Raw genomic sequence first — 27885 nt, forward strand, 5'->3', positions numbered from 1 at the left:
TTCTTTTCTTCTTTAATACAAGGCACAGGCTGCAACCAGTCTCATGGGGTAGCTCTAATGTGGGGCCACGTTAAGAATCACTGCTTTACTTTGTTCAATGAACTCTCCCAAAATGCCTTTCCAACCCACTCAAAGATACCCACAGGTTCCCCTTAATAGTATACATAAGATTTTGCTCCTTTCTGTCAAAAACTTTTAATTCTGAATAAAATTTTCAAACTAGCTCCGTGTACATCTGGCTCATCCAGAGCTGTTTAATTTTCAAGCCAGTAATCACCATTTTAAAGTTTAAATTCATAATTATATTTTATATTTTTCTGTTTTTAAATGACTTACAAATTGTCACTGGGATTTTTCAAGTTCTCAGTTTTTCCCCTGGCGATGCGACTTTGACCAAGAAAGAAGCTGAAATCGTAAACTGAAGGCGATTAAGTCAAATACCTGCAGACGTGCTTCAGGATGCTTTTCTTTCAGCACTGGAGCAGCCGGAATTTCCTGGAGGGCTTTTGATGTCTTCTTTTTGGCTTTTTCCATTTGAACATTGGTAAAATAGTTGACAGCAGCAAACTCAATGAGGGCCGAAAATACAAAAGCAAAGCAGACAGCTATGAACCAATCCATGGCAGTAGCATAGGACACTTTAGGCAAAGAATGCCGTGCACTGATGCTCAGTGTGGTCATGGTGAGGACTGTGGTTATTCCTTCAAAGCAAAAGAGACAAAATACTTTACCATTACTTCTATGCAAATCACAAACAAACATAAAGACCTAGGGATTTGGTGAGGTGAGGGTAACAAAGTTTACAGTAACTCAGATCAAACCATCTGTGATGGAAGATTTGAATCCTAGTGGTTCAGTGAAATTAGCACAGGCTTGGGAGTGAGAGACAGATATGGTTCAAATCCAGGCTCTTTGAATCATTGGCTCAATGTGATTTGGGCTTAGTGAGGAAAACTCACTGGGATTCATTTGATACCTACCTATTGGGTTTGCTGTAAAGATTAAAAGTATGTAAGGCACCTAGCATATATTGGGTTGATATTAATATCTGAGCCAACATATCCGAGAAACTCAACACATAACTAACAGGAAATGTGACTCATTAAAGCACTAATCCTCAACCCGGAGTGGGAAGTTGGTAGCATTGAAAATTGGAGCATCAGAATGTCTGAGGTAGGCCATGGCCCACTGCTAGGAGAATCGCTACCAGAAAAAGCACATATTATAGATACTTACAATTTTTAACTGAATATTACCTATTGAATTAAAATAATAAATTTACTCATTTTGAAAGAGCTTAATTTATATAAAATAATAAAGGTATATTCTTGGAAAAATAGTTTTCTAGAACAATTTGGCTTTAAAAATATTGGACATCTACCACTCATCAGTTTATGGTCAGCAGGAAAATATTTGCAACAAGAATAGAGGTACTTCTCTTCCATCAATAGGCCTCTGAAGCAAATCATTTCCAGGAACGCCTTCTCCTCAACCTGGAAAAAGGTTAGTCCCCATTCTCAATTGAAAAGTTCCACTTGCCACTGGAAGCTATAGAGAAATGCATTATTTAAGGATGCTAATATTTGTACGGTTGTCCCTTTCTGCATCTTTGCCTATCTGTATATCTAACCCACCTTATCTAGTTAATCTTGGAAATTTCTGTGGGAATTTACTATATCCATTTAACCTCCTTCTACGTAATGCCTAGGACAGCTCCTGCATTGACACACCCATGTGTTTGGGGATGATGATGATGATGATGACGATGATGATAATGATGATGACGATGATGAAGGCATCTAAACCATATATTCCAATCCATGCCAATCCCTGGCTGAAAGTCAGATAATAGATGTTAAACTGAAGAGATAGTGAGCCCTATGCAACAATAAAGCAATAATAACATTTTGATTTAGGGAGAAAAAATATTGTCTCCTCAACTCAGCATTTAATTATATTCTGCCTTGTATTGTTCCCTAATTGTTCCATGTATGTAAGCCTTGTTTCCACAACTTGATTGAGCATAACCTCCTTGAGGGCAGAAGAGTCTAACATTACTTCAGGATTTACTGTAATATTTCACATAGTGTCAGGCACATGATAAATGCACAGTAAATAAAAACTCATTTTTTCAGCTCCTCATCAACCCATTTTCTCTCCAGTGCCTTCTGAATTGTCAATGTTTAGAACATGAAAAATTAGAGCAACTGTGCAGCATATGAGTTACAGATCTTTTAAAAACATTCCATAAACTATCCAGAGTAAGAAAATTGAGGATTTGGTTATATTCCCTTTTTAAAAAAAACTTTGTGATATTCTTGGCATTTTTAGTCTAAAATAGGTTTTAAAATGTATTTATTCAGTCAAATACATAGATACCTAAATATCTATGAAAATGCAATAAGTATTGTGATTTTCTTGCACTTTGTTTCATAAAGAGACCTTAGAATTTTTAGGCCTCCAATTTGAATCTCAGAAATATGGCACCATTCCAACATTGGCTGTGAGATGTAGGAATAAACCTTAAATTAACTGTAAAAAATTTTAGCTACAAAGTTTAAAGAGAAATCAAAATTTTTCTTTTTATTCATAACAATTTAAGTTTAGTGGTGTATTAAGAATTCAAAAATGTTCTACAAGTTTTTCAGGTATATTTCCTCTAATATCATAGAAATTGGTCTGAAAACACTTGGAAATAAAATATGAACACTGCAGTCTAAATAAGAATATCACTCTTAGAAGAATTCAGAAAATTCTACAGAGACCATGATGTAATAACCAGACAGAAAACTCAAACTCAAATATAAGCAATTTTGGATTCTCCATGTTGCTTTGAATATTTTTTTTTTTTGTAATAGAACAATTTCCCCTGAGGACCAGAAGTAGTAGTCTTCCTTTTCTCCTGCTGTCATACAAAGAAATTCCCTTATTGATGTCAAGTAAACAGTGTAGTAATGCAATTACTGAGCCACAGATCCAAAAATTAATATCTGACTGTTAAAGAGGGTAGACCACCAGGTTCAGGAAGACATTAAATGACACTATGGACATCACCACAAAAAAGGCTGGATATGTGGCCACTTTCCATTTCTCTTTCATTGTTTTGAGTCAACTTGATTTTAAAGTTTGTAGACTAGCCCTTCCGATATTATGGTTCTTATTTGATGACTGTTGGCAAAATTAGGAATGTAACTGGCATGAACAATTGGCTAAGTGTTTGAAGTTGCCATCCCTTTAGACATTAAAAAATTCTCTCTGCCTGGAGTTCAAATTTAAAGAAAGCACTAGCGTGACAGGGATGTGCTTATCATATCTATTTTTAGGTGGAGCATTTAGTTAAATAAATAGCAACAGAATAGCAGACAGAAGCCAACCCTTCAGATAAGAAGCCATGCTTCCTCTGCATCTAGGAAGACAGCAGCATCTGTCGTAAATGGCTTAGCTGGAATCTACCCTGAAAACATTTCAATAAACAGGGAATTTTTTTTGACACATTCAAGTATTGATGCCAATCCCTGTTTTTAGAATGCTGAACATGCACCATATTGGCTGGCCCAGGAGCTGGGAGAGGATGTGTAAGAGTAGGCTAAGACTGTATACAAGAGTGAATTTTTGGCTGGCCACTCCTAGAAAATGAACTAGTAATGATTTAGATATGCCAGCTGGCATTTACTCAGGTTTAATGTTTTACTATACTGGAATAATTAGAAAACTTAAAGGCATACAACTTTGGAGACAGAAGGCCTTTGGAGAAAATTTAGCACACTCTACTTCTCTTATTTACATTGATTTTTTTTTGGTTTTATTTTTGCATGATCTCTAGTAACATCTCTGACCCCGCAAATTCTCTCCTTGAGTGAAGAGGGAAATGAGAATTAGGGAAGATAAATACTAGACCAGAATTAACTTTTTACGTAAATCTCATATGAAATAGATTTCTAATGCCCCCCAAATGCTTAAAACTTAACTTCCTCAGGAAAATACCATCCTAGAGCCTCAATGAACAGTTTAATAACTACCATTCTGCCACATCTTAGGTCTTTGAAGACGTAATTACTAGGCATAATTTCCCTGGTCAATCAAAACCAACATCTTGGCACATGAGCGCAAGACAGAGGCAAATGGAAAAAGCTACCCACAACGTATCTTCAGCACACATCCATACAATCTCACTCAGCAGCTCTGGAATTCTCCACAAGCCCGCACATCCTCATGCCCTCTTTGAAGACAAATGGCAGAATAAAAATGGCAGAGTTCCCAAAGTTAGACAGAAATTGTCTTGGGTCCATCACTTAAATAGTTGACTTTATACAAGTTTCTTAATCTCTTTGATTCTATTCTTTATCCATAAAAAATTAATAATGCCTACCATGCTGAGTTATTGTGCAGATTAAATAAGATGACCCTTATCAGTATATGGCAAATCTTATCATCATTAGTAGTAGTATTACCAGTATCCTTACTACATGCTAATTTCCTTTCAGTGTCTTATTTGGATAGGAAATGTTAGTTGAGTACAGCTGTAATGCTATCCCTCCCCAGACCACTGGAAATTTCTATTATTTGGGGATGAGAGAAACAGAACTGTGGCTCTCAGTTTGTAATCAACCAAGAAAGCATTCAACGTTTATCAACCAATCACAATAACTATAAAATACAGAGGACTTCACATTACAGTACCAAGTAGTAATTCTCAAATGAGGTAGACGGCAGCATGGACTGTCACAATAATAAATGACACTTAAATAGTATTTACTGTGTGGTAGGCATTGTTCCAAGTGGTTTATCTAAATTAACTCATTTAATCCTCACAGCAACCCTATGAGGCAGGTACAACCGTTCATCCTATTGTAACACCTGAGGAAACAAGCAGAAGTAACTCATTGAGGGTTCACAGCTAATAAGTGTAGACCTTGGGGTTACAACCTAGGCTGACTCATTCCAGAGTCTGCACTATGACACTATCACTTCTTCATTAAAGGCACCATTGATGGGTCAGTATTTTCTGTTCTAGATTCTTTAGGACCATAGAAAAAAATATGACAATATGTGTACAAGTGACTATTTTTATTTTCAATGATGATAGTTCCTGAAATATTAATATTACTTATACTGGGAAAAGTTAAGGGACTTTGATCTGGTGCTCAGCCTCAGCAGATAGTTCCTGCCCAGTCAGGCTGCCCCTGAACTTATGAAGTTAGTGTGAGCACTAAATGAGCAAATGATGTGTGAACACTAAATGTGAGCAAGGTTAGTGTGAGCACTAAATGAGATAATGAGCATCAAGAATTTAGCACAGTGTCTGGTATTCCATAATAGGAAGATATATTTTTTCTTTTAAAAACAATTAAAAATCTGGGAAACCAAGTCAGAACAAAATGAATCTCCCCGACAATTTAGAGTATATGGGAGAGAGTAACTAATACGTACTAAGTGCTCCATTTACTCTGTAATGAGTACTGCACATAACTCTAAATCCTAACTAGTCTAAGAGGGAGAGATGTGTTATCACAATTTTATGGATGGAGAAAATAAGCGGCAGATTTGGGTTTTAAACCCTGACTTATTGGAGTCCAAACTTAGATTTGTTGTTTTCTCTCCTTCATTTTCACACCTATTTTTAATAGCTAAAATTTATTCAACACTCGTAATGTGCAGTCATTCTTTAATTGAACCCTCACAACTCTGAAGTAGGTAGCACCATTATACCTGCTCACTACCTTTCTGAGGTTACACCCTGCCCCCAGCATTGACCCTTCTATAAGAGTTTCCCCAGTACGATTCCCATACCTTCTTGAATGAACCTAAGATTAACGGGGTGGGGTGGGGGAGGGGATCTATGGAAAATATCCCCGCATTCAGGTCCACTGAAAACACTAAGATTCCCTTATCAGCAGTTGTCTAAATGGATGAGAAGATGGGATGAGAAGTTCCCACTCTCCCACCTCCTTCTCACCAGCATCCCTTCAGCCACTGAGTGACAAGGATATTATACCATGGCTTTGATCCCACCACATAGAAAAAGAAAAGGGAGACTGGCATCTCTTGTGAGGACTATACCTCCATTTCAGAGCAATTCTGATAATTTTCACTCTTATCCCACTACTGAATGCTCTTGCTGCTCACAATCAGTAGAAAAAGAATAGAGAAATATATTAAATTAAATAAATATCATTATAACCAATTTTATTATTTAAAAGGATGACTGATATGTAAAAGACTTATTAATAGCTACAAAAATTGAAAGACTTTTAAAGAGTTTTAAAGAGTGTTCTGGACTTCATATAGTTTAGAATACGATATACAGGGAGTCCTACAAAAAAAAAGAATAAAATATGTTCAGAAAAAAAAGATATAGATAGAATATAACAGTGAGCTAATAAACTAAGCATAGAATATCTTCCAATTCAGTGTATTTAACCTATTTGCATTTTGTTCTTCTTCATTAAAAGGCAAATTATTCTAAGGCTTTCATATTCATTCAGCCATGACTTTTATTTGTTTTATTTTAAGTCTCCAGTGCATTTCATTTTAACACCTTGATATGATTTTAATTCAATTACACAGCATTAAGCTAGTAGCCCAAGAATATTACCAAAGGTGAAATTATATCCAGATTCACACTTGCTCCACACCTGCCTGGTCTCAATAAGGGAAATCTGATGGAGCCCTAAGGAAAGGATGGGTTGCCCATATCCTCTCAAGCTTTATCACTTTGTATTGGCTAGATAAAAATGAAAGCTTATATGATTCTTTACTCAGTACAGCCTGATATATTACTGTTTAATATTTTCTTAGAAATGATATCTAAGGGCTGTTCCCATGAATCATGATCAAAAGGTAATGTGGACAAAAATACCCAAGAAATGAATTACAATTACCAAATACAGTCCTAGCTGGAACTGATTCCTTATTTATCCAGAATGAAACTTGAGAAAGAATCACTGTCATAATGCATGGAATGTACGTCTGAATCATAAAATAACCCATCTTCCGTCTGAGGTGGAAGTAAACCGTCATAACAATATATTCACCTGCAAATAAAACGTGAGGAAAACCTGTTATTGGTTCTGCAGGCAATTATTCAACGGTTTCATAATCATATTTCAGGCTAACAAACTAGTGTTCTAGGCAAAGAAATTATCTGTTGTGCATAACAACACAAACATTGAGAAATATGTAGTTCCTAAGTAGGGGGGAAATGATATTGAACATCATTACACAAAAAAACACTTTGGTTCTACGTAATGATCAAGCAATTTAATAAATTGAGCTATAACTTTTAAAAATTCTTGCAGTACTTTCTATTTTAAAGGTCTAATACTGCTAAAGTAATTAGCCTTCATTCTCAGCGTTTTTCAAGAGCAGAATTTAGACCTAACTTTTATGGAAAATCACTAGGAAAAAATGGAAATACACACATAAACACACGTACACATACACATATGAAAATATAAAGCTTAATTTTAGAAAGAATTGAAATATACAGATATACATTATATATGCACATATGCTCAGGGAGAGGCTGCCTTCCTGTCTTAGCTTTAGGAAAGAGCTGTATTTCTAAATGTTACGTATGTGAAGAAAAATATGAAGAGACACACATAACGTAGAGCCATATATAACATCCCTGCATTCAAGCGTGTGTTATTGGCATTTAGACAAAAACCTAAAAAGCTAATAAGTAAACATACCATAAAATTTCTGGTACCTGTTAATAAATATTTTTAACGTTACATCTGAAAGTAACATATTAAGAAAGTTACTTAGGAAGCTGTAGCCTTATTCTCAGACTGTGAAGTCCAAGATTCAGAAGCCTCAAATCCTCCCAAGATGTGTTTTTAATCCCACTTGCAGGATAGAAAATGAATGTTTTCAAAAAATATTTTTTCCTGGTGATATATATGTGTAAGGAATACTTTTAGAACAACCAATAATTAGCCAATTTTTCCCATTAAATACGAGAAAAACTAAATCCTATGATTTTTTCCATTCACATTCCAAAAGCAAATACAGACCAAGAATCGTCAATCATCATTATCCACCTACTTGTGTGATAGCTTTAATGTATACTTTTAATGTATTTTGTAATTAAGCTTTATATTTTGCTTTTACTTTTGAAAAGAGGGGGAGGGTAGCACCACAAAAATTGGGCAAGATAAAAAAGATTTTGGGAAAGCACCAAAAAAAAAAGGAAAATCCAGTGTTCAAAAATCAATGGTCAGACTTCCTGCCTCAGAAATCTGTTGAAAATAGTTTTAATATATTTGATTACTGACTTTTGTTTCTGAATAAGAAAACCAATTCACTTCTCATGTCTCACCAACTTAGAATTTATTTTAAACTAAAATAAGATTATACATAAAAATAAAGAAATTCTGAACTATAATTTACACATAAAGTCTATTTCTGAAAACTTATTGTTGTCTCTGAGAACAAAAGATATTTCAATGAAAAAGCTAGGACCAAACTCCATTGCTAACGCCAAGTAGCATGCTGACTTTAACTGTTAAACATCTCACCCGTAATGGATTTGATAGTTTCACTTGATACGGTTTGTCCAATCAAATCATATTGAACTAAGCTGGAAGACTCCTTTGGAACTTCTACTGATTTCTCAGGACCTTTCGTCCAGGTATAAATCATCTCACTCTTCGGATATGCATCTGAATGAGTGCACAGAATGTGGTTAGAGTCAGTGCTCCTTTTTCATCAGCATTGATGGTCAACAATTAAGAATATTACACATGTTCAAGAAAGATGGAATAAATGAAAGCAATAATCATTATGATTTATTCAAACATGTTTAAGATTTAGAAAACCGTAGAGATTAAATAAGCAGCCTTGCAACGGGGCATATTTCTCTTTTTTACGCCAAAGGATTGGAGGAGGAGAGACTAAAACCAAGGCAACTAAAATGACTACAATGCTTTATATGCATCAATGCACTTGGATATGTTTCCATACTAATAGAATAAGCAGTTGAAAAGCAGAAATAATAAACCTCCAAAAAAAGTGCTGTCAAACTGCTGCTTCTTTCCATTCTAACTCACTTCCAGGGCTTGACCAATACTGACTTCTTCCATACTAATGCAGCTCTGCCAATTAGAAACATACCAGATGCTGCCTATAATAATACAACAACAACAACAAAAACAAATCCTACTGTTGGGAGAACTCTCCAGGGGTCACCTATTCCAGACTCTGCCTCTGGGCAATACCCATGCTGTTTGGGAACCATTCTGCAGTGAAAACTGGCTATGCTGTTTGTAAAGCTCTCCAGGGAATATAATTACACAACCAGTTCCACTACCTTTAAACTCTTACAATCAGGACATTTTCCCTTCCATCTTCAACAAATCCCTCCCTGCGGCAATTTAAGCCCATTATCTACTATTTGGTGTTCAATGCAAATGGAGACCAGCTGCTTGCTTACTAGTCTACCCAGAACAGATAGCTTGGCTTGCACACAAGTAAGTTCAAAAGAACCGAGATGAATTGTGTGCTACCCTCGGCCTACCTTCCTAAAATGGCCAGAGCACAGTAGGTCCTTGGCGGAATTGTTTAATTCTACCAAAGGAGTTGACACCTAGAAAGGCTATCTTTACAAATGACTTTGCAAAAGAAACAAAGAGGCTTGTGTTTTGTCATTTAGCTGTAGACAGTTATGTGTCAATGCTTATTTCCTGAAGTTTACTGATGCTTAATCATACATTTAAAGTTTCCGAATACTATGTTCCTGTCCATGAAATTTTAAATTAGGTATCCTTCTTTTGGCTACCCTACCTTGCTAGAACGATCTTTTTCTTTCCTGGTTTTTCTCATTCCTGTGAATTGTAAACATAGTTAAATGGCATTTTTCTCTTTCTAGGGTGATTAAGGGTCCTTATTTGCTAAGAATGATGTACCTCTCTTTAATTCCCCACCCAAAAACATCAGCTTCCAAAGAAAGATTTCTTTATTTCATACAAACCGTGATTGAGCACCAACCATGTGCAAGTCACTCTCAGTTCTTCCTATGAGAACTAGAGAGGGATGGGTGGGAAAGGACTTCCCCTAGATTAGAACTATCTTGGGTGAGATTTAAATTATTACAGCACAAATGGACTTAAATTGTTGTCCTGGTAAGATCACCCTTTCTGTCTATGTATTTTTCTGTTTTTATCTTCTCTCATTAAGTCACTGGTCAGGGAGCAAATGACTCTCTCTAGATTCAAGTTAGCCCACTGAATATTGTGATTACTAGAGGTTATAAAAAGAATCGTGACTGCCGATTCTCATTAAGTTAAGAAATGAGCAACGATAACAGCAGGCAACAGTTTCACAATCAATGCGACTAAGAATCTGAAGCAATAGTAAAAGCCAGCATCTATTTTTGGTAGATTCTGATTGAATCAAATATTTGAATGTCAGGCATTAGAAGAGGCAATCACATTTTGCTGCCATCTCAGAGAAGGGAGCTTGGGGGAAAGGAATCCCATATTCTTTCTTACCCACTCATTTCATCCTCTTGCCTTCACCTCCACAAAATATCCCAAATCCATCTATCTCACACCTTCTCCTCTAGGATCAGCCTTGTCTAAGCCATCACCATCCTTGATAGTACTAAAACAATAGCCTCTAACTCTTCTCTGCTTCTACTCTAGCCTCTGTACAATCCATTCTCCATAGAAAAGCTGAAGTGAAATGGTGAAATGTCAAAGAATGCCACGCCTCCTGGCAAAACCTTCCAAAGTCTCCCTATAGCATTTAGAATAGAATTCAAACTCCTTCATGTGGTCTATAAGGCACTATACTATCTGGCCCTGTCTACATGTCAGATCACACCTCCTACTATAGTTTTGTCATACTTCAGCCACTTTTAGACTAACAATGCTGCTTATGTTATTTTAACACATGTCATGTCAGGAAGCCCTGAACCTTCTTTGGCCTTTTTTCAAGTCTGCCATAAATTTTTCTGCTTGTAATAGAAACTGTTAAATTACAAAAACAAAAAAAGCATTTAAACTTTCTATGTTACACCACCAACACCTGGAGTTCAGAGGTCCCTAAATTTCATCATTTACCACCAACCTACTTATTATGATTCAGTCTACCTAGGCTATCTGTAGAAATAGCTTTTTCTTTTTGGGGGGAAAAGAGATTGTTTTTACTTCTTTATTTAAATGTGTTAGTTAATAAACAATCTCCTAAAAATTAAACCTTGGACAGTTGTTGTCATGGACAATGATTTAAATGTTGAATTATAGAAAATCACACACATATATGAATATAAGCTTGCATGATATAATTACAAACTCTAACAGCATTTTTATTGTCACTTACAACTCCCAAATTTCAGAGGGCATGCATGACCATCCATGGGGAAATCCACCAACCTCATGGGACACTCTGCACTTATGGTGAGTCTATGATGGAAAAATGCAATTAAATAAAATCAACTCTTTCTTAAAAAATAATTTTATAGATCTCTAAGATGAGAGGGAAGGAGAGAAGGAAGGAAGGAAGGGAGGAAGAAGAAAGGGAAGGAAGGAAGGAAAGAACAAAGAAAGGAAAATAGGATAAAGGGAAGAAGGAAAAAGAAAAAAGTGACTACCTCATTGTGTATAAGATAGTGCCATTTCTCATAATTCTAAAAAGCTTATTTGGAGCTGTCATATTATGGGAGACAGATTTCTTTCCATTCCTGAAGAAAGTATCAGGGGTCCATACTTTTGTTACCATCATATTGTTCAATCTCAAAATTTCAATAGGGCCATCATATTTTAGTCTTTTGTCAATCCATGTCTGTCTGAAGAACACATCCATTGTGTATTCCTAGGGAAATTAGTTTGTGACATATTCAAACCACAGATGCCTATACATAAGTATGCAGAAAAAATAGATTAAATTCTAGCCTCTTTCCCATTCATAAAAAAGACTATCTGAATAAAAATGAAATTCATAGCAGCAGAAATTTTCTTAAATCAATGAAGCAAAAAGACTCTCAACAATTAAAGCGTGTTATGTCCATCCTGATACCTTAATCTCCTACATTTGTTAGATAAATTACCATACATATAATCATTCAAGAATAATTAATATAATTTAATACAACTGCCAGCACCAGGTAATTACAGTTGTACTTTATTTTAGCCCAAGTAGCAAAATTAGTTCATGTGTAACAAATATCATTGCATAATTAATCATAAAATTGTAGGCATCTCTTTAAGAGAAAGTAAAATATGTAAAAGAGAAATTTTATGTTCACAAAATTTATTAAAATTAGCCTAGGATCCTAGGGTCAAGGAAAAAAGTAAAGTAGGTTCTTTGACCTGTAAACTAAAAATATTTAATATTAGAGAGCACCATGGAACGGATGAATTCATCCTGACCAGTGCTCAGTGTTCTAAGCTCTTCAAGGATGAGAGAGAGGGAGGGAGAGAAGGGGCAGGTTGTAGGGGGAGTGAGCAGTTGGGCCAATATGGAATTCTAAATGCAATTGGGACTACAATATAGTTTCATACCAAAACTAATTAAACTCTCTGATTTTCTCCTCTTCAATACTTTTCTAAGGAAAAAATAATACTGCATACAAGGTTGTGCCATGGGGACTAGTGATACAAAAGCTCTTTTCTTTGTTGAGAATAACTCCAAACCAAAAAATACTCAGATATTAGAGCTGAAATGCAAATTCAATGTCTTACTCCTTATAAATTTTTGAGTCTAATTAGGTTGTTCTTCAACTTTCTAGCTTTGTGTGATTGACAACAAAATAAATATTAATTGCCCTCTGCATGTTTTCTTCAAAACCTCAAAAGGTACATTAAATTTCCCAAATACCTACCATTTCAACATCGGAAACCGGTCCAAAGCTTGTGACATATATGTCAGTTTTTACTTCAGTAACAGGACCTAGTAGGTATGAAGTAAATAAGTGTGAAAAAATAATTACTGATTTTACAGGCAAGGTGGGTTCAATAATTAAAGTGTAAATACAGGTATGATATATCATGTTTTTCCAAGCGTCTTAAATTTTCAGTGAGATAATGCATCTCTACAAAAAAATGCAGACAAAAGAACAACAAAACCAGAAAGCAGTGTTTACTTACAGGCAGAAAGAAACCCCAATTACTTACTGGGAACCTTGTTTCTTCAAAGATACATCACCCCCAGGCACTCTTATGACAGGCAATGCAGGGAACAAAAGCTTTCAGCCTTTGTAACCTTTTATAGTCCATCATCTGATTGGTTTTTAGTAAAGAAGTGAGCTGTTAAAAAGAGGGAACTTAGCCACAAGAGTAAGGAGGAGAAAAACCATAATGGCTGCACAAATGCATCTTTGGAGAGTTGAGGATACTGGTAAACAACTTAAGCACAAAAATGATTCATGTACCTTTAACAATAGGTAGACCATCCACTGGTAATTGGGATCAAAGTCAAGCTCTCCTACAAGTCAGACCTATTCATGCTTTGCCACCTACTAGCTGTGTGATCTTGGGCAAGTTACTTAACTTCTTGATAGCAGCAACCATACTTTCAAGCAAGATTGCTGATAGGGATCAAATGAAATTGCTCATATGAGACCTTGAACACAGTGACTCTCTCATGGAAGTACTTACTAAGTATTAGTTTCTCTTTGCTTCCAATAATGGCCACTACAGAGATTCTTTCTTAGGCCTAAATAAGACTGGTTCAGGAACAAATATATGGGCGTGTTTGGCAGAAGAGAAAGGTGAGAGCATCGTTACAATGGGGCTGACACAGATTTTAGACAAAGGAAAATTGCCACAATCTGGCTTTAGCATGATGCTTAAAATCTGGAATTCTTGAGTTCAAATTTGGCTCTAACACTTTTTAATTGTATGATTTTGTCAAGTCCTGTATCTTCATAGGTAAAGGTTTTAAAGAGTATTAACTGAAACAATATATGTAAATCACTTGTCCCAGTTTCTAGAACATAATGCTCTCAATAATGATAATAGTTATTATTACATATAATACAGCTTTTTGTTACTATTAAAAATAAAAAACTGTTGCCCTCTTGAACATCATTTCCTTAAATGATGGTTTATAACACTGTATGGCCAGGGGCTAAATACTCCCCACTGGGAAGAATAACATCTGCTATCAAAATGGACTTCCCCTTGGATACTGGTTGGACAATTGGACTTATGCCAAAAAACACAAAGAGCAGTTGGTATAGCTTAATGCCCTAGGTCTAAAGTTATTCTCATAAAAATGAATCAGAATATTTCTGCCTCCAGAGGATGAAGACTGAAGCCACAGAAAGAAAAATAGTTTGAGGGAGAGTGAGAAAATTCTTTATTGAATAAGTATAATAAGAAAAATATATTCTTTGGAAGTATAGTGAGAAAAAGTATAGATCAAGCTAATCTGTCATGAGTTTTTATTTTTAAAAAATAACACCTTTGGAAAACAGAGAAATTAAGTGTGAGAAGTTAATTACATTTTTATTTGAATGAGAAATTGGAAACAACAATAAAAATATGGTAGTAATAAGCTTATTAAAGCCAAATTATTGCAGGAATAGTTAGGTAATCTACGAAGCAGGTAATGTGTGCTGAACCTTAGAAAACGGAGATTTCATTCAAAGTGGTTCAAGAATGGGAGAAATCACACTGCTAGTTTCTTAAGAACAATGGCTGAAGTATTGCAGCACTGTCACTGCAAGTCAGGGCAAAGAGAGGCAAGTTACTTAGAACAATTAAGGTTGAGTATGTCCTGACAACTGGACTGTTTGGCAAGATTCTTGAGAAATCGAAAGTTATTTTGAAGATCAATTTAGGGCAGTGGTTCTCAAACTTGAACTGGATCAGAATCACCCAGAAGGTTTGTTAAAGCAGAGATTGATGGACCCCATCCCCAGACTTGCTGATTAAATGGATCTAAAGTGGGGCCTGACCATTTGAATTTCTAACAAGTTTCTAGGTGATGCTGTTTGATTTACTCTAGTTTGCAGACAGTGTTCATCTGTTTTCCAGAATAGTATTTACCAAACTATGCCCTGTGAAATATTAATACCATAGGTGATCTATGGGAGTGGGAGAAGTGTAGGAGAGGGAGGAATTAGGCCAACGACATTTTTCCTTATAAATTTATTTTAAGGTGTGTGAGTTTATGCTAATTCTTGTAGTTATAACGATTCAGTGATACTAATGGATATTTTCAAATTGTTACATAGCATATTACTTTTTCAATAATTCTTGAAAAATGTTTTGTTTAGAATTACAATCTCAGTATTTGTTTGTGGTATTATTCAGTATTTGCTTTATATGATCATACGGATCTTTGAAATTGTGTGAGATCCTAAAATCATATGATTGGGAAAGGGATTTCATTTGGACACTATTCAGTAAACGTTTATTGAATGAGCGCCTGCTGTATACCAGGATCCATGCTAGGCCCTGGTGCTACAGTGGTAAACAAGACTCATGAGTTCCCTGCCTCGGAGAGTTAACATGCTATTGGAGGAGTCAGAGTATAAATAATAAAGAAATAAATTAAATGGAAGAATGCCGTCATTCATAAGAGGAACAAAACAGGCTGGTAATTGAGTGAGAGACCAGGAAAGCCACTCTAGATTCTTTAGCCACTCTTTGAATCAGTGACTTTTAAACTGAGACCTGGAAGATGAGCATGAGCCATGGCAAGAGCTGAGAGAACTGCGTTCCAGGCATAGACAACTTCAGGGGAAAAGCGCAGAAGCAGGAAAGATTTAGTGTGTTTTAGAGAAGAGGCCAGTGGGGCTGGAGCAAAGCAAGTGAGGAAGAGAATGATAAGAAACGAAAGCCACATAGACAGAATGAAAACCAGAGTTGGTGGACAGCACCCTACCCCTGAGACCATATTCTGAAAGTGGCATCTTTTAAGCAACGTGTTTTTAATATATGTTATGGTGACAGTTGTTAAATCTATGTGGAAAAGAACTTGCAGAAATCCTAGTGACAGATGAGGCAACACATAAAGAGGTTGTTATGGGCTGAATCACACTCCTCCCAAACTCATATGTTGAAGTCCTAAACCCCAGTACCTCAGAATGTGACCATATTTAGAGTTACTGTCTTCAAAAGAGGAATTAAGTTAAAATGAAGTCTCTGGGATGGGCTCTAATCCAATGTGATTTGTGTGCTTGTAAGAAGAGGAGATTAGGACACAGAAATACACAGAGGGAAGACCGTGTGAAGACACAGAGAGAAGACGGCCATCTACAAGCAAAGGAGAGAGGACTTAGAAGAAACCAATCCTGCTGACATCTTGATCTTGGACTTCTAGCCTCCAGAATTGTGAAAAAATAAATTTGCTACTGTTGAAGCTACCTAACCTGTGGGACTTTGTTATGGCTATCTGAGCAAGTGAATACAGAGGTTAATCATTTTTCCTATATTCTTTCCCCAAGTTTTCTCCCTCTGATAATCAGTACAGCTCTGCCTCTGCTTATGGACTGTGGTAAGAAGTTTGATTTGTATCCCTTAATCATGGGGATGCCATCAAGTGTTTGAAGTAAGGAAATTATATGATCTGAATTATATTTTTTACAAAATCACTCTGGTGGCTGTATGGACAGTAAATGATAGGGAGGCAAGAGTAGAAGGGCTCTTATAGGAGGCTGCCCTAATACCCTAGTTGAAAAATGATGGTGGCCTGGACTAGGGATGTAGCAGTGGGGATGGAGAGTGGATAGATCAAGGGGCAAGTGTGTGTGTAACTGTTCACAGGAAATGGGTTTTTTCCAAAGAGCAATAAACAGAGATTTAATAATTCTATTGATTGAAGGCCTGCTATGTGCCAGGCATGATACTCGGCTCTTTCCATATGCTATTTCATTTAATCCCCACAACACCTCCAAGGGTAATGTTATCATGAGAATTTTATGGATCTGGGAACCGAGCTCACAGAGGTTAAATATGGTATGCCAGAGCCAGAATTATAACCCTCTTATATTGATCTCCGAAGTATGTTCTAGCTTTACCACACTAATTATATCATTAAATAATAAGTAAATAATGAATTACTTATATAATTTTTTATCTAGTACATAACATACCACACCTACATTTACTGTTTTCTTCAGGAGTAGTTTCTGAACGATGTTCCTGCAGCTCTTTCTATGCCTTTGCTCTTAGTCTTATTACAGCCTGATTGAGTCTGTCTTTCTCCCCTTAACAGGAAAGACAAAATCTTAATCTGCTTTGAAGTCCCCAACCAACATAGTGCTTTGCACTTACTAGGTGGTGAATGACCATGTGTTTGATTGTGTTCCTAATATTGTCCCAGTAGTGATTTAAAAATCACCTCAAAGGAAAAATTACTGAGATTCATTTGCTACATCAGTTAAGCTAAAAATGTTTCCTGATTAAAGCAGAAACTGTGTCTTATTTATATTTGTATCCTCTCCCAGAACTAATCCCAGGCCTTAAACGTTAATAGGTTTCCAATAAATCAGTTTTCAATGAATAATGCTCGCTATGCAATTAAGAATAATTCTTAGAGACGCTTCCTCTTAACAGTACTGTTTAGGATGTTTAAATAACCTTACTAAGAGCATAATTACATGGAAACCAGATAATTTTGAGCTTGGAAGGACTTCTCATAATTTTATGTGCATTTGTGTAACATCAAAGACATGTTTTATTTTAAAAATCCTACTTCTTTGGTAATAGGGAAATGTTTTTTGATCCCCAAAATATGGTGGGCAGTTGGTAAAGCAAAAATCTTCAACAGCCTTTGAAAGAGCCAAGACCACCAAGATCCAATTCAGGGGACTACTCCCATCTTATTAATGAATCAAACTTGCTTGGAAAGTAGGAAGGCAATTAACAATGTATCAAATAATTTTCCACTGTTAACTTTACTTTGGCTATATAGACCTGGTCAAAGGGTATCCCTATTTAATTTCTTTTTCAATAAGTGTCCAGTTTGCTGTCACACCAGGAGAAAGACCTAAGCTATTTTGCCGATGTTGAAACTAGCCAATCCTTGTTCTCCACATTGCCTCCCCAGCTATGCACTTGAGAAAACATTTCTGGTTTTTCAGCCACCTAAATCCATGCATTCAGCTACATCTTACAAAACACTATTGATGTCTCCAAAAATCAAGAGGTACAACAATAACAACAAGGAATCTTGAGTGAAATATTTAAAGAAATCTCTAATTTTTTTTCTCATTTAGAAAATATAGAATATTAGCCTTCCTGCATATTAAACAAAAAACATACATCCATTGATATGGCAGAGAAAGCAGAAAACTATAGAGTTTTACTTAGATGACATTAACAAGTAGTGCTTCCTGTACCCCATGATCCTTCTATCTACCCAGGCCAACTTTTTAAATGATTAAAATAATTTAAAAAAATAAAAAAACAATTTTTAAAAACAATACAATATGGGAAAGAAATGAAAATGCAAATCACAGAAGGAAAATTTCTTGTAGGTAATAAAGACTTGAAAAGATGTTCAACCACATTAGAAATCAGAAAAATTCAAATCATTTCACAATAAAATACCATTTAAAGTATTCTATGGAGATTATATATATGTGTGTATATTTATATGTATATATAGAGAGAGAGTGTTGAAGAGTTTGTGGATCCTGAATCTCATATTCATTGTAAATGGGAGTTTGAATTTGTAAAATACCAGAGACAACAGTTTGGCATTATTTCATAGAGTCAAACTCCCACTTACACTAAGATCCAGAAAAATCCATTCCTGGATGTATATGCAAAAGAAACTCTTGCACATTTACAGCAGGAAATTTGGGCCAGAATATTCACAGCAACACAATCTTGGAAACAAGCAAAATGCCTACTGCCAACAGAGCAGATGAATAAACTGGTTCCTATGCAGTGGGAATATCACAGAGCAGTCAAAATGAATGATCTCTAGCAATATGCAACAACAAGAGTGAATCTTAGCAAGTGACAAAGCATCAAAAGATTATAAATTGAATGTTCAAAACAATTAAAGTTTTTAAATTTAAATTTTTTTATTAAAAAATAAAGTTGAGCTAAAATGATATTCAAAGAAAAGCTATGAAGTAATTTAAAAAGGTCTCAGAATGGTGGTTACCTTGGGTGAGGAAGACAGGATGAGGGAGACCACAGAGCAGAATAAAAGTTGTTGTCAAGGTTATGCTGTTTGATGATTTAATTGGTATGTTTATTATATTATACTAGAGGGATGAGTGGATAAAAAGATTATATGTGGACCCCCAATAATGAGAGTGTGTCTTAAACAAAGATTGCTAATCCAGAATCCGATTCTGTGCGTTAGAAGCTTTTTAAAATAAATAAATAAAAAAGGCCTAGAGAATGATATACAAATGCAAGTTGATCTATTTTTTCATCTAAAAGAATACTAACAACCCAGGGAAGTGCTATCTAAATATCCACCAAGTTACCAATAGCCTGTATCTAGATTTTATAGCGCCTATTTCAGGAAACATCAAGAGCATTTTGCATATTCTTGCCCAAAAGAAAATGAAAATATACGATAGCACACGTACATCTTTTTTGTTAAACTGAGAGCATAAGAAAGTAAATTTATGTTCTGGATTCTACTGTCTCTTGTCTTCTCAAGGGCATCTTTCTTTCAGTTAACATTTCCCTCAACTCTAACGTTAAATTATCCTTTACTAGAGTCTTCCAAACATGTTATGATATTTCTAATCTTAAAAAAGGCAGTCTTCCCTCTTTCTCTTCCCTTTCATATTTAAACCTCAGGAAAAAAATCTATACGCACTACCTCTAATTCTCTCCTTTCTAGTCACCCCATCATCTATTAGAATCTGGTTTTTATGCTCAGGATCCACTGAAATTCCTTCTGTCAATACCATCAGTTTTCCCTAAATACAGCATTGTTCCCACAAACTTTAAAAAATAATCTTTTTAAAAAAGCTCTCTTGATTCTACTTCTCCTTCCGTTTACCACCCCATTTCTCTGCTCCCCTGTACAAATGCCCAGAAAGAAACTCCTCACTTTTCTCTTGAACCCACCCCACCAGACTTTCACACTCAGCACACCACCAAAGCTGCCCTTGTCAAAATCACTGAACATGTAAATATTGCTAAATCTAGTGGTCAATTTTATATTCTTATCTTTCTTAATGTCAGAAGTATTAGACATAATTGAGCAATCCCGCCTCCTCTTTGAAATATTTTTTTTTTTTTTTACTTAACATTCAGTATGCACACTCTCTTTGAGGTTTTCCTCCTACCCAAAAGGCCACTCCTTCTCAGTCTTCCTAAAATAGAGATTCTTTCTCCTCTCTTCCCACCTCTTAACATTGGAGACTTCAGAACTCAATATTTCTCTATCACCTGTAATTCCCTGGTGATCTTTTTAGTCTTATGGATTTAAATACCATATATGTTGACATAGCCATCATCCCTGCCTTCCGGACCCATCTCCACTAAATATCTAATAGGCTTCTCAAACTTAACATATCCACATACAAATTGTTCGTCCACACCCCTAACCTGCTTCTGTCACAGTCTTGGCAACTCCCTTTTTCTAGGTGTTCAAGTTAAAAACTTTAAAGGCAGACTTGACACCTCCTTTTTTCTCACATCCCACATTCTAGCTGTCACCAGTGAACTAGAACTTTGAAATATAGCCAGAAGCCAACCATTTCTTACAAGCTTACAAACTTCTTTGCCACCAACTTGGTCAAAATGTCCATTATCTCTGCCTAGTTTATTGTGAAAACCTCTCTGCATTTGCCCTTGATCCCGACTGCCTGTTCTCCATACAGCAACCAAGGTGAGCCTTTGAAAATTAGCCAGTTCAGGTCTTCCCCCTGCTGGATCCCTCCAATCACTTCTAAAATGACTCAGAGTGAAAACAAAGTCCTTACCAGCCTGCAAAGCTTTACACAACTTCATCCTTATATTTCACTGACCCTTCTTACTCTTCAGTCCTGTTAAATCTCACTGTAGCGACACTGACTTCCATGCTTAGTATGTCTGTACCTAGGGTTCCTTCTAACCAGAAGACCCCACCCAAATGTGGCTTATGCTTTTACCTTCTTAGGATCATTGTTCAAATATCACCTTCTCATTGAAGTCTTCCCTAACTATCCTAATTAAAACTGCAACCTCCTCCCCTGTTTTATATTACTCTATAGCAGTTATCAATATCTGACAAACCCTATATTTTATTTATTCATGTTGTTTATTTCTTGTCTCTTTCACTAGAGTGTCAGTTCGTGAGAGAAGGAAATTGAGTTTCTTTTGCTCACTAATACGTCTGTAGTGCCATCCTAGAACAGTGCCCAGCACATATTATATGATTAATCAATATTTCACAAAAAGTGAATAAAATGAAATATCTCCATGTGGCCAGTTCTTATCTTAGTATCTTAGAAGAATTTGAGAGGTATCTCACTCCTCGTTCCTAAGACATTCCATTCTCTTGACTTTTTATAACTTCACATTCTCCTTCCTCAATTGTTAACATTCCTTGAGGCTTAGTCCTGGGTTCTTTTCTCTGCTCTTTCTATACTCTTCTCTAGACATCTACTCTCAAAGCATTGTGCTGGTGACTTTTTTGTATATCTCCAGATAAAACTCTTCCCTGATATCCAGAGAAATACAACCACTAGGATGCCAAACATGTATCCTAAGCTTAACATGTCCAAACATGAACTCTTGATTTCACCCCTCCCTTACCATTCCTCCTCCAGTCCTCCCCAACTTAAATAACACTATCCTCTGCCCAGTTTCTCAAAATAAAAATTCAGGAGTCATTTTTGATTTCTCCCTTTCCTTTACCACCCATGTGAAACCCATCATCAATTCTTTGTTGAAGTATACCTCCAAAATATATCTCACTTTTATCTGCTTATATGCATCTTTACTAGATCTACCATCTTATTCCAAGCCATTGTTAACTTAAAGGAGAAAACCAAAAAAAAAAAAAAAAAAGCTTCTTCATTGGTCTCCTTGCTTTCAACATTGTCCCATCTCCTTATCTAAGCCTTTCTTTACGCAGCAACAAACAGATCACATTACAATCTAAGTCATACCATGTCATTCCCACCACCTAAAACACTCCAATGGCTTCCAGGTTCACTAAAAGAATAAACTCTTTTACAAAAGGCCTTACATGATCTGGCCTCTTCCTACCACCCGAAGCCAGTCTCATGAGATGCTCCCTCTTGCTTTCTGACCGCAGGCACACTGGGCTCCCTTCACTGTCTAAATCACATTAATTTATTATCTACCTTAGGATCTTTGCACTTTTTTTTTCCTGCCTGAGCACAATTTTTGCTTACCCTTTCCGTGTCTGCCACCTTTAGGTCTCAGCTTAAAAAGACTTCTTTGACCACTGTATCTGAAATAGATTCCTCATGCAATTTATTCTCTATCTTAGCATGCTACTGGATTCTCCCATAGCATTATCTTTAATTATTTTGCCATTTGTTCCTTTGTTATTTTTATCTCTCTACATTGCTTAGCTGTAAAGTTCACGAGGGCCTGTGTCTGATTCAGAGTTATATCTTCACAGCCTATCATTGTTCCTGACACACAGTAGTCTCTCAAGATATTGAGATACTGGTTGATACTGATACAACAATTGAGATATTGTTGATACTGGTTCAACAAATGAATGAATGAATGAATGAGTGTGACAGATCAGAAGAGAATGAAGCTTTATTGTTCTGTTGTCCTGTGGATTTGAAGTGTTCTTTTCATTTACATATTTTTAAAAATATATTCTCTGCTGACATTCAATTAATAAAGCTAGTACATAACACATTAATTTAATTTTTAGGTTGGGATATAGATCATTTGAAAACGTTGCAGGGATATTTTCATTTGTGTTGGAAAATTATTCCAAATTTACCTAAGTGTATATACTTCCCCATGTTTGCTTTTCCATTTTAAAATGTTATCAAAGCTTTACAATAAAATTTCTCATTGCACTCCTTTGGGGGAAATGCAGTTTTGCTTATTTTAATGAGCTGCTTATTAAGTAACAAGAAGGTATGTTAATGAATATTTGACTCTCGGTAAACAGAAAAGTGCAAGAAAGCCTTAGAAGTGGATGCAGCTGTAGACCAGCTGCCTGACTAAGGGCTTCAAAAGTGAGGTGTGGATTGTGGCCTTGTCAATTACTAGTTGTACGGTTCTTAGGCAACTTATTGGAACTCTTCTCAGCCTCCTCTCTAACAGAGAGATGATGCCCGCCCTGTTTATCTCTTTGTGTTGTTGTGTTAATCTTGCTAGAGAATATATGTGAAAATGTTTTCAAAGCTATAGAGGACTCTACTAAGGTGAAGTCCTACTATGTCAGCCAGCACCCTCGCAAAATAGACCCTAATTCTCTGCTCTCATTTCAGAGAGGTTGTGGAAGATGATCTAAAGCAATCATGTATATTTGAAGTATTTATTATTCCAGATCACGTGCCTCAAAAGATTGAGATGCACAAAAGGTTGGAAGCGGGTAAGGGCTGGCTAGGGTGGCTGGTACCTTGGCTCTGCATTTTTAAGAAGGTGTATAACAGTGTCAAAAGTGGATAGGAGCAGAAGGGAATGCTTTTCTAGCTCCTTTGTGGAAGGGTTCATTTGTTTGCCACTTCTAAGCAGGAGCAAGCTACTTCAGGATGACAGCAGACTGAGTGCCAGAGATTGAAAGAACTATACCCCTTCCTTCTCTTCTCACTTTTTCCCTTTTTCTTCTCCAATGGGAGAATGTGGGAGACAAGGGAGAGGAGACCACGGAGGGATGAAAAGAAGAGAACCATTTCAGTTTCTTTTACTTCTCCATTGCAAGCTGTGCTGCAGAGTTAAAAATATGTAATTTAGTTTCCAAATCTATTTCAACCCCTGCCTGGCCTACTGAGCAATCACAAACCATCCAATTTCAATTCAAATCTTTGCTTTTAGCTTTATTTTAAATTGAATGAAGCTAAGTTGTATAAACAGATATAAAGTAAATGTTCCACAAAGAGCAAAAGTAGGATTAAAGGAAACAGAAAGTAAATCTGTATTTATAGCCTACTGGTCAAAATCTGAATGGTTTTCATTTTATTTTTAAAATGCCAAACTTTCCACAAAGTATGAAATGTCACAGAAGGGATCATACTAGTGGCATCCCAGAGTCTGTGCTAACAATGAGTTTTCTTATTATTTTCAGTGATGTTCATTCACAACCTCCTGTAAACAGATTACACATTTTCTGCAGGTGAGAATTACTATTCCTCTGTCACATTGGGAATACTACGCATTTACAGAGAATGACCCACTTCTAAAAAATGAATCACATTTACCACAAATATTTATAAGCGTAGCCAAAAGATTGTGCCATATAGTAAATTTCTAATGATGAATGAACTGCTAACAGTTGAAGTAAGGTGAATTCAACCCCTTCCCGTAAAGCTACAAGAGGATCACCAGGTGGGTAATGCAGATCATTTGGCAGTGACAAGTAAGAAGACTAATAATGCCCTTGAGAATTTTCAGCAGTACTGCAGCTAACCAAAATCCAGTAATGGCTTACATAGATTGATTTCCTTCATTTTATTGTCTAGATAATATTACGGGAGAGGGTAGTGGGTAAAAAGGATGCATCTACAATGGATCCCTTCTTCCTTTTGACTTATAACTTTACTTATAACCAACTGGGCAGGTATTATTTTAACTTTCAACATTTAATAATAAAGCCATATGGTTTCAATTATAACTTTTCACTTTAATTGATGTGCAGGTACATCAATTCCCTAATGAATATTTAGACTACATATGATTTGATACTTCTGTTATTTTTTTTTTTCTTTACTTGAAATGTCAAGTTTAAAACCTTTATGGGCAGATGAATCCTCTTTTATTGATATAATATAGTCTTAAATGATATCACATCCTCTGAAACATTCTCCATAAAATTATTTTTGATCTAAAGTGATAATTTTCCAGTCACATATGAAAGATCCTGCATTGACAAATGATTCACTTCTGTACGGAGCCTCTTTTCAGATTTGCATGAAGGCAAATGCGGTGCTGAGGATCCCACCCCTGGAGAGGCAACCTGAACAGAACCAGGAGACTTTCACCCTCTCGTCCATTTTCATCACTGTCAACATGCAAAAGCTGAACAAATACCCTCAATGGCTCCCCATAATCTCCTCAATACAATCCGGAAAAAAGCAGGATCAGAAGACCTGATCCCAGCCAATCATTAACATGCTATGTGTCCCTGTATGAGTTTCTTTCCCTTTCTAGTCTTCAGTGTCCTCATTTGTTAAATGAGAAGAACAAGACTAGACAGATGCCAAAGAATCCTCCAACTCGACTCTATCTTATTTCCAACAACTCTTTCTGAACTGGGACCATCCTCCTTCTAAAACATGTCTAATTCTGTCCTCTTTCACAGGAATGTCCTGCTCTCTTTTACTTTCTCCATTGTCCCATCATCTTATGGGACATCCTCTACACCCTCAATAGGAAGCTTAAATTCCTCCCTGCTTCTAATATTATGTTATACTCATCACATAGTATCTGATATCATCCCAATCTTCATGGATTTGTCTTTTAAATACACAACACAACCTGACCTGGGTTCACATCCTGCCTATGTCACTTACTAACTCTGAACTTGGACCAGTTACTTAACTTCCCAAGCCGCAATTTCTTCATCTGTAAAATGGGGATAGTAATCGCTTTCTCTCAGGGTTGTTGTGAGGGTTACACAGTAATGCCTATAAAATGCCTGGTATATATGAAAATTTAAATAAATACAAGTTTAGTGGTTGTTATTATTATTACTACTAGAAGACAGAGCCCATGTCTTGTTCAACTCATTTCCCAAGAGGTAACTAGCTCAGTGTAGTGGTAAAAACAGGGACTTGATGGGTCAGAAGACCTGGGCTGACACTTCTAGTGAAGTCAACATTCTGTCTGAACTGGGCTGAGAAGGTGCTTGAGGTTAAGAATTATATCTTGAGATTCCTGTGAACTTAGTGCCTAGCACAACGCTTGCCACATAGACTCTCATTATATAAGCAAAGGGAATATGAATATGAAAAAGAGCAACAGTACTGTTACTGGATGTGCCTCTATTAGAACCTTTATAACTATTTATTGAAGGAAGAAATAAAGCTGGAACACTCCTGACTCCAAAGTCTTAGGAGGGAAGTAAATGCCACCTTCCTAAATAAAGTAAAAATTCATCCCACTGTGGAAGAGAACGGGAAAGCACTAGGTTCTCTAGCAGAGCAGGCAGCTTCTGCCCCGGATCCATGTCCTAGGCAGAACACAGGGCCGGCTGAGGTTTTGGTAGAGGGAGGGACACCACGTGGGTGCAAAGGGGACTTTAGATCAATGCCTCAAGTGCAACCTGCTCTGAGCAAAGTGGCCGGGTTGGAGGAAGTCCATTCTCAGGGTGCAGCGCAGCGGGGCAGCTGAGCCCCGAGTTCTCATTTTTGACTCTTCCCCTTCGACTCCCCCACCCAGCAGTCAGGTCCCAGGAGGTAATTAGTGTGGGGGAGAGGAATAGCTTCTGAGGGCGCAGGAAGATGGGGAAGTAGGGTGGGGGCGGTCTTCTTGTCAGAGGTCTCATCAAGAGAGGAGAGAGAGAGGAGAGAGAGAGAAACAGATTGAGAGATTTTTCATTTTTGCACAGGAGGCATACCTAGTGATATTCCCACAAACAGACAGACAGGCAGACCGAGAGAGGGACAGAGAGGACACACTTGCGCGTTTGAAATCGTTCATACCCCCAAATCCGGGACGCAGCCTGTTGTCATAACCATCGAGTAAACTGTCCAGGATGCGGGTAAAATTTTCCTGGCATAATTTCTCCTCTTTTTGGTTCTGTCCTGGGGTTTCGTTTAAACTGCAAACGCAAAAAACAAAACAAAACAAAACAAACAAAAAACAGGGCGGGGATCTTTTTAAGAATCCGCCAGAGAACAGGTGGAAACAGGTTTATCTTCTAGGGAAAGTCTCTTACTCCAAGCTAAAGGAGGCATGGCTGAGGGATGGGGGAGAGAGAAATGGTCAGAAAAGGCGCACTCTGTGCACACGCACACCGATACCCACACTCTTCTTGCACCTGGTGCGCCTTCTGCTCCCCAAGTCTACGGGGTCACAGAAAAGCCAGGCTCCAGCCCCTGACCTTACAGCGGACAGGAGGGTCTGGTTTGCCTGGGAGGGACGGGCGGCCGGAGGGGGCCCGGAGGCGGCCACTTCTCCACCTTCCCCCTGCCCCCCAGGGCCCCAGGGAACTCACCAAGCCGCCAGGCACAGGAAGTGTAGGAGGGCGAAACTGACCCCGGAGGATCTCGCGGTCGCGCGTACCTTCTTGGCAGAAACCATTTTTGCAACATGCCATACTTTAAGCCTGTTCACGTTTCCAGCCTCTTAAGATGCCCTGAGCAGGGTGCGAGGCGAGGGCAGAGGCTCTCCGCGGCGTGCGCACACTCGCGCTCACACTCGCCCGCGCTCACTCTCGCCCGCGCTCAGCCGTCCCGAGCCGCGGTGGGCGCGTGTGTGCACGCGGGCCAGGGGGAGGCGGAACCTGCCTTTCCTCGCCCCCTCCTTTTCTCGCGCAGCTCTCGATGTGTATGGAGAGCTATGCATACCGCTCAACACCCTTTCGTGCCCACCTCCTGAAGCTTTCGGGGTTAACACTGGTGCGCTTGCACCGCTACGCTGAGCAAGTTCTTTCCTATCTTTAACTCTGGGGAGCAGGACCAGAGTCTCCTGCCCCTCCTCGGGTCCGCAACCCCCTACCCCAAGTGCGTCCCCACCCCACAGTATTGCTTAGCTTTTCCCTCCTGGTCCCCCTCCCTCCTGCTAGGATTTGGATCCAACCAATGAAGCCTCTCTCTCCGTAGGTTGTTCCAGGACCTGTCTGTACCCATTTTCAAGGCAGGAGGTGGAG

At 37.4% G+C, this 27885-nt stretch overlaps 1 protein-coding gene across 1 annotated transcript in view; it reads right to left on the reverse strand.

Moving 5' to 3' along the window:
- GABRA4 (gamma-aminobutyric acid type A receptor subunit alpha4) overlaps positions 1–27671 on the reverse strand; it is a 63467-nt gene extending 35796 nt beyond the window's left edge. The window contains exons 1-8 of the mRNA XM_058546997.1: positions 27232–27671; positions 26717–26835; positions 12827–12894; positions 11597–11817; positions 11326–11408; positions 8523–8666; positions 6882–7034; positions 442–701 (exon numbers count right to left, since the gene is read on the reverse strand). Of these exons, the coding sequence (XP_058402980.1) occupies positions 442–701; positions 6882–7034; positions 8523–8666; positions 11326–11408; positions 11597–11817; positions 12827–12894; positions 26717–26835; positions 27232–27317 (1134 nt within the window). The 5' untranslated portion in view covers positions 27318–27671. The remainder of the gene's footprint in view (positions 1–441; positions 702–6881; positions 7035–8522; positions 8667–11325; positions 11409–11596; positions 11818–12826; positions 12895–26716; positions 26836–27231) is intronic.
- Between the last annotated feature and the right edge of the window lie 214 nt (positions 27672–27885).

This window comes from Diceros bicornis, chromosome 8 (genome assembly GCF_020826845.1).
Source record: "Diceros bicornis minor isolate mBicDic1 chromosome 8, mDicBic1.mat.cur, whole genome shotgun sequence".
Taxonomy (NCBI): Eukaryota; Metazoa; Chordata; class Mammalia; order Perissodactyla; family Rhinocerotidae; genus Diceros; species Diceros bicornis.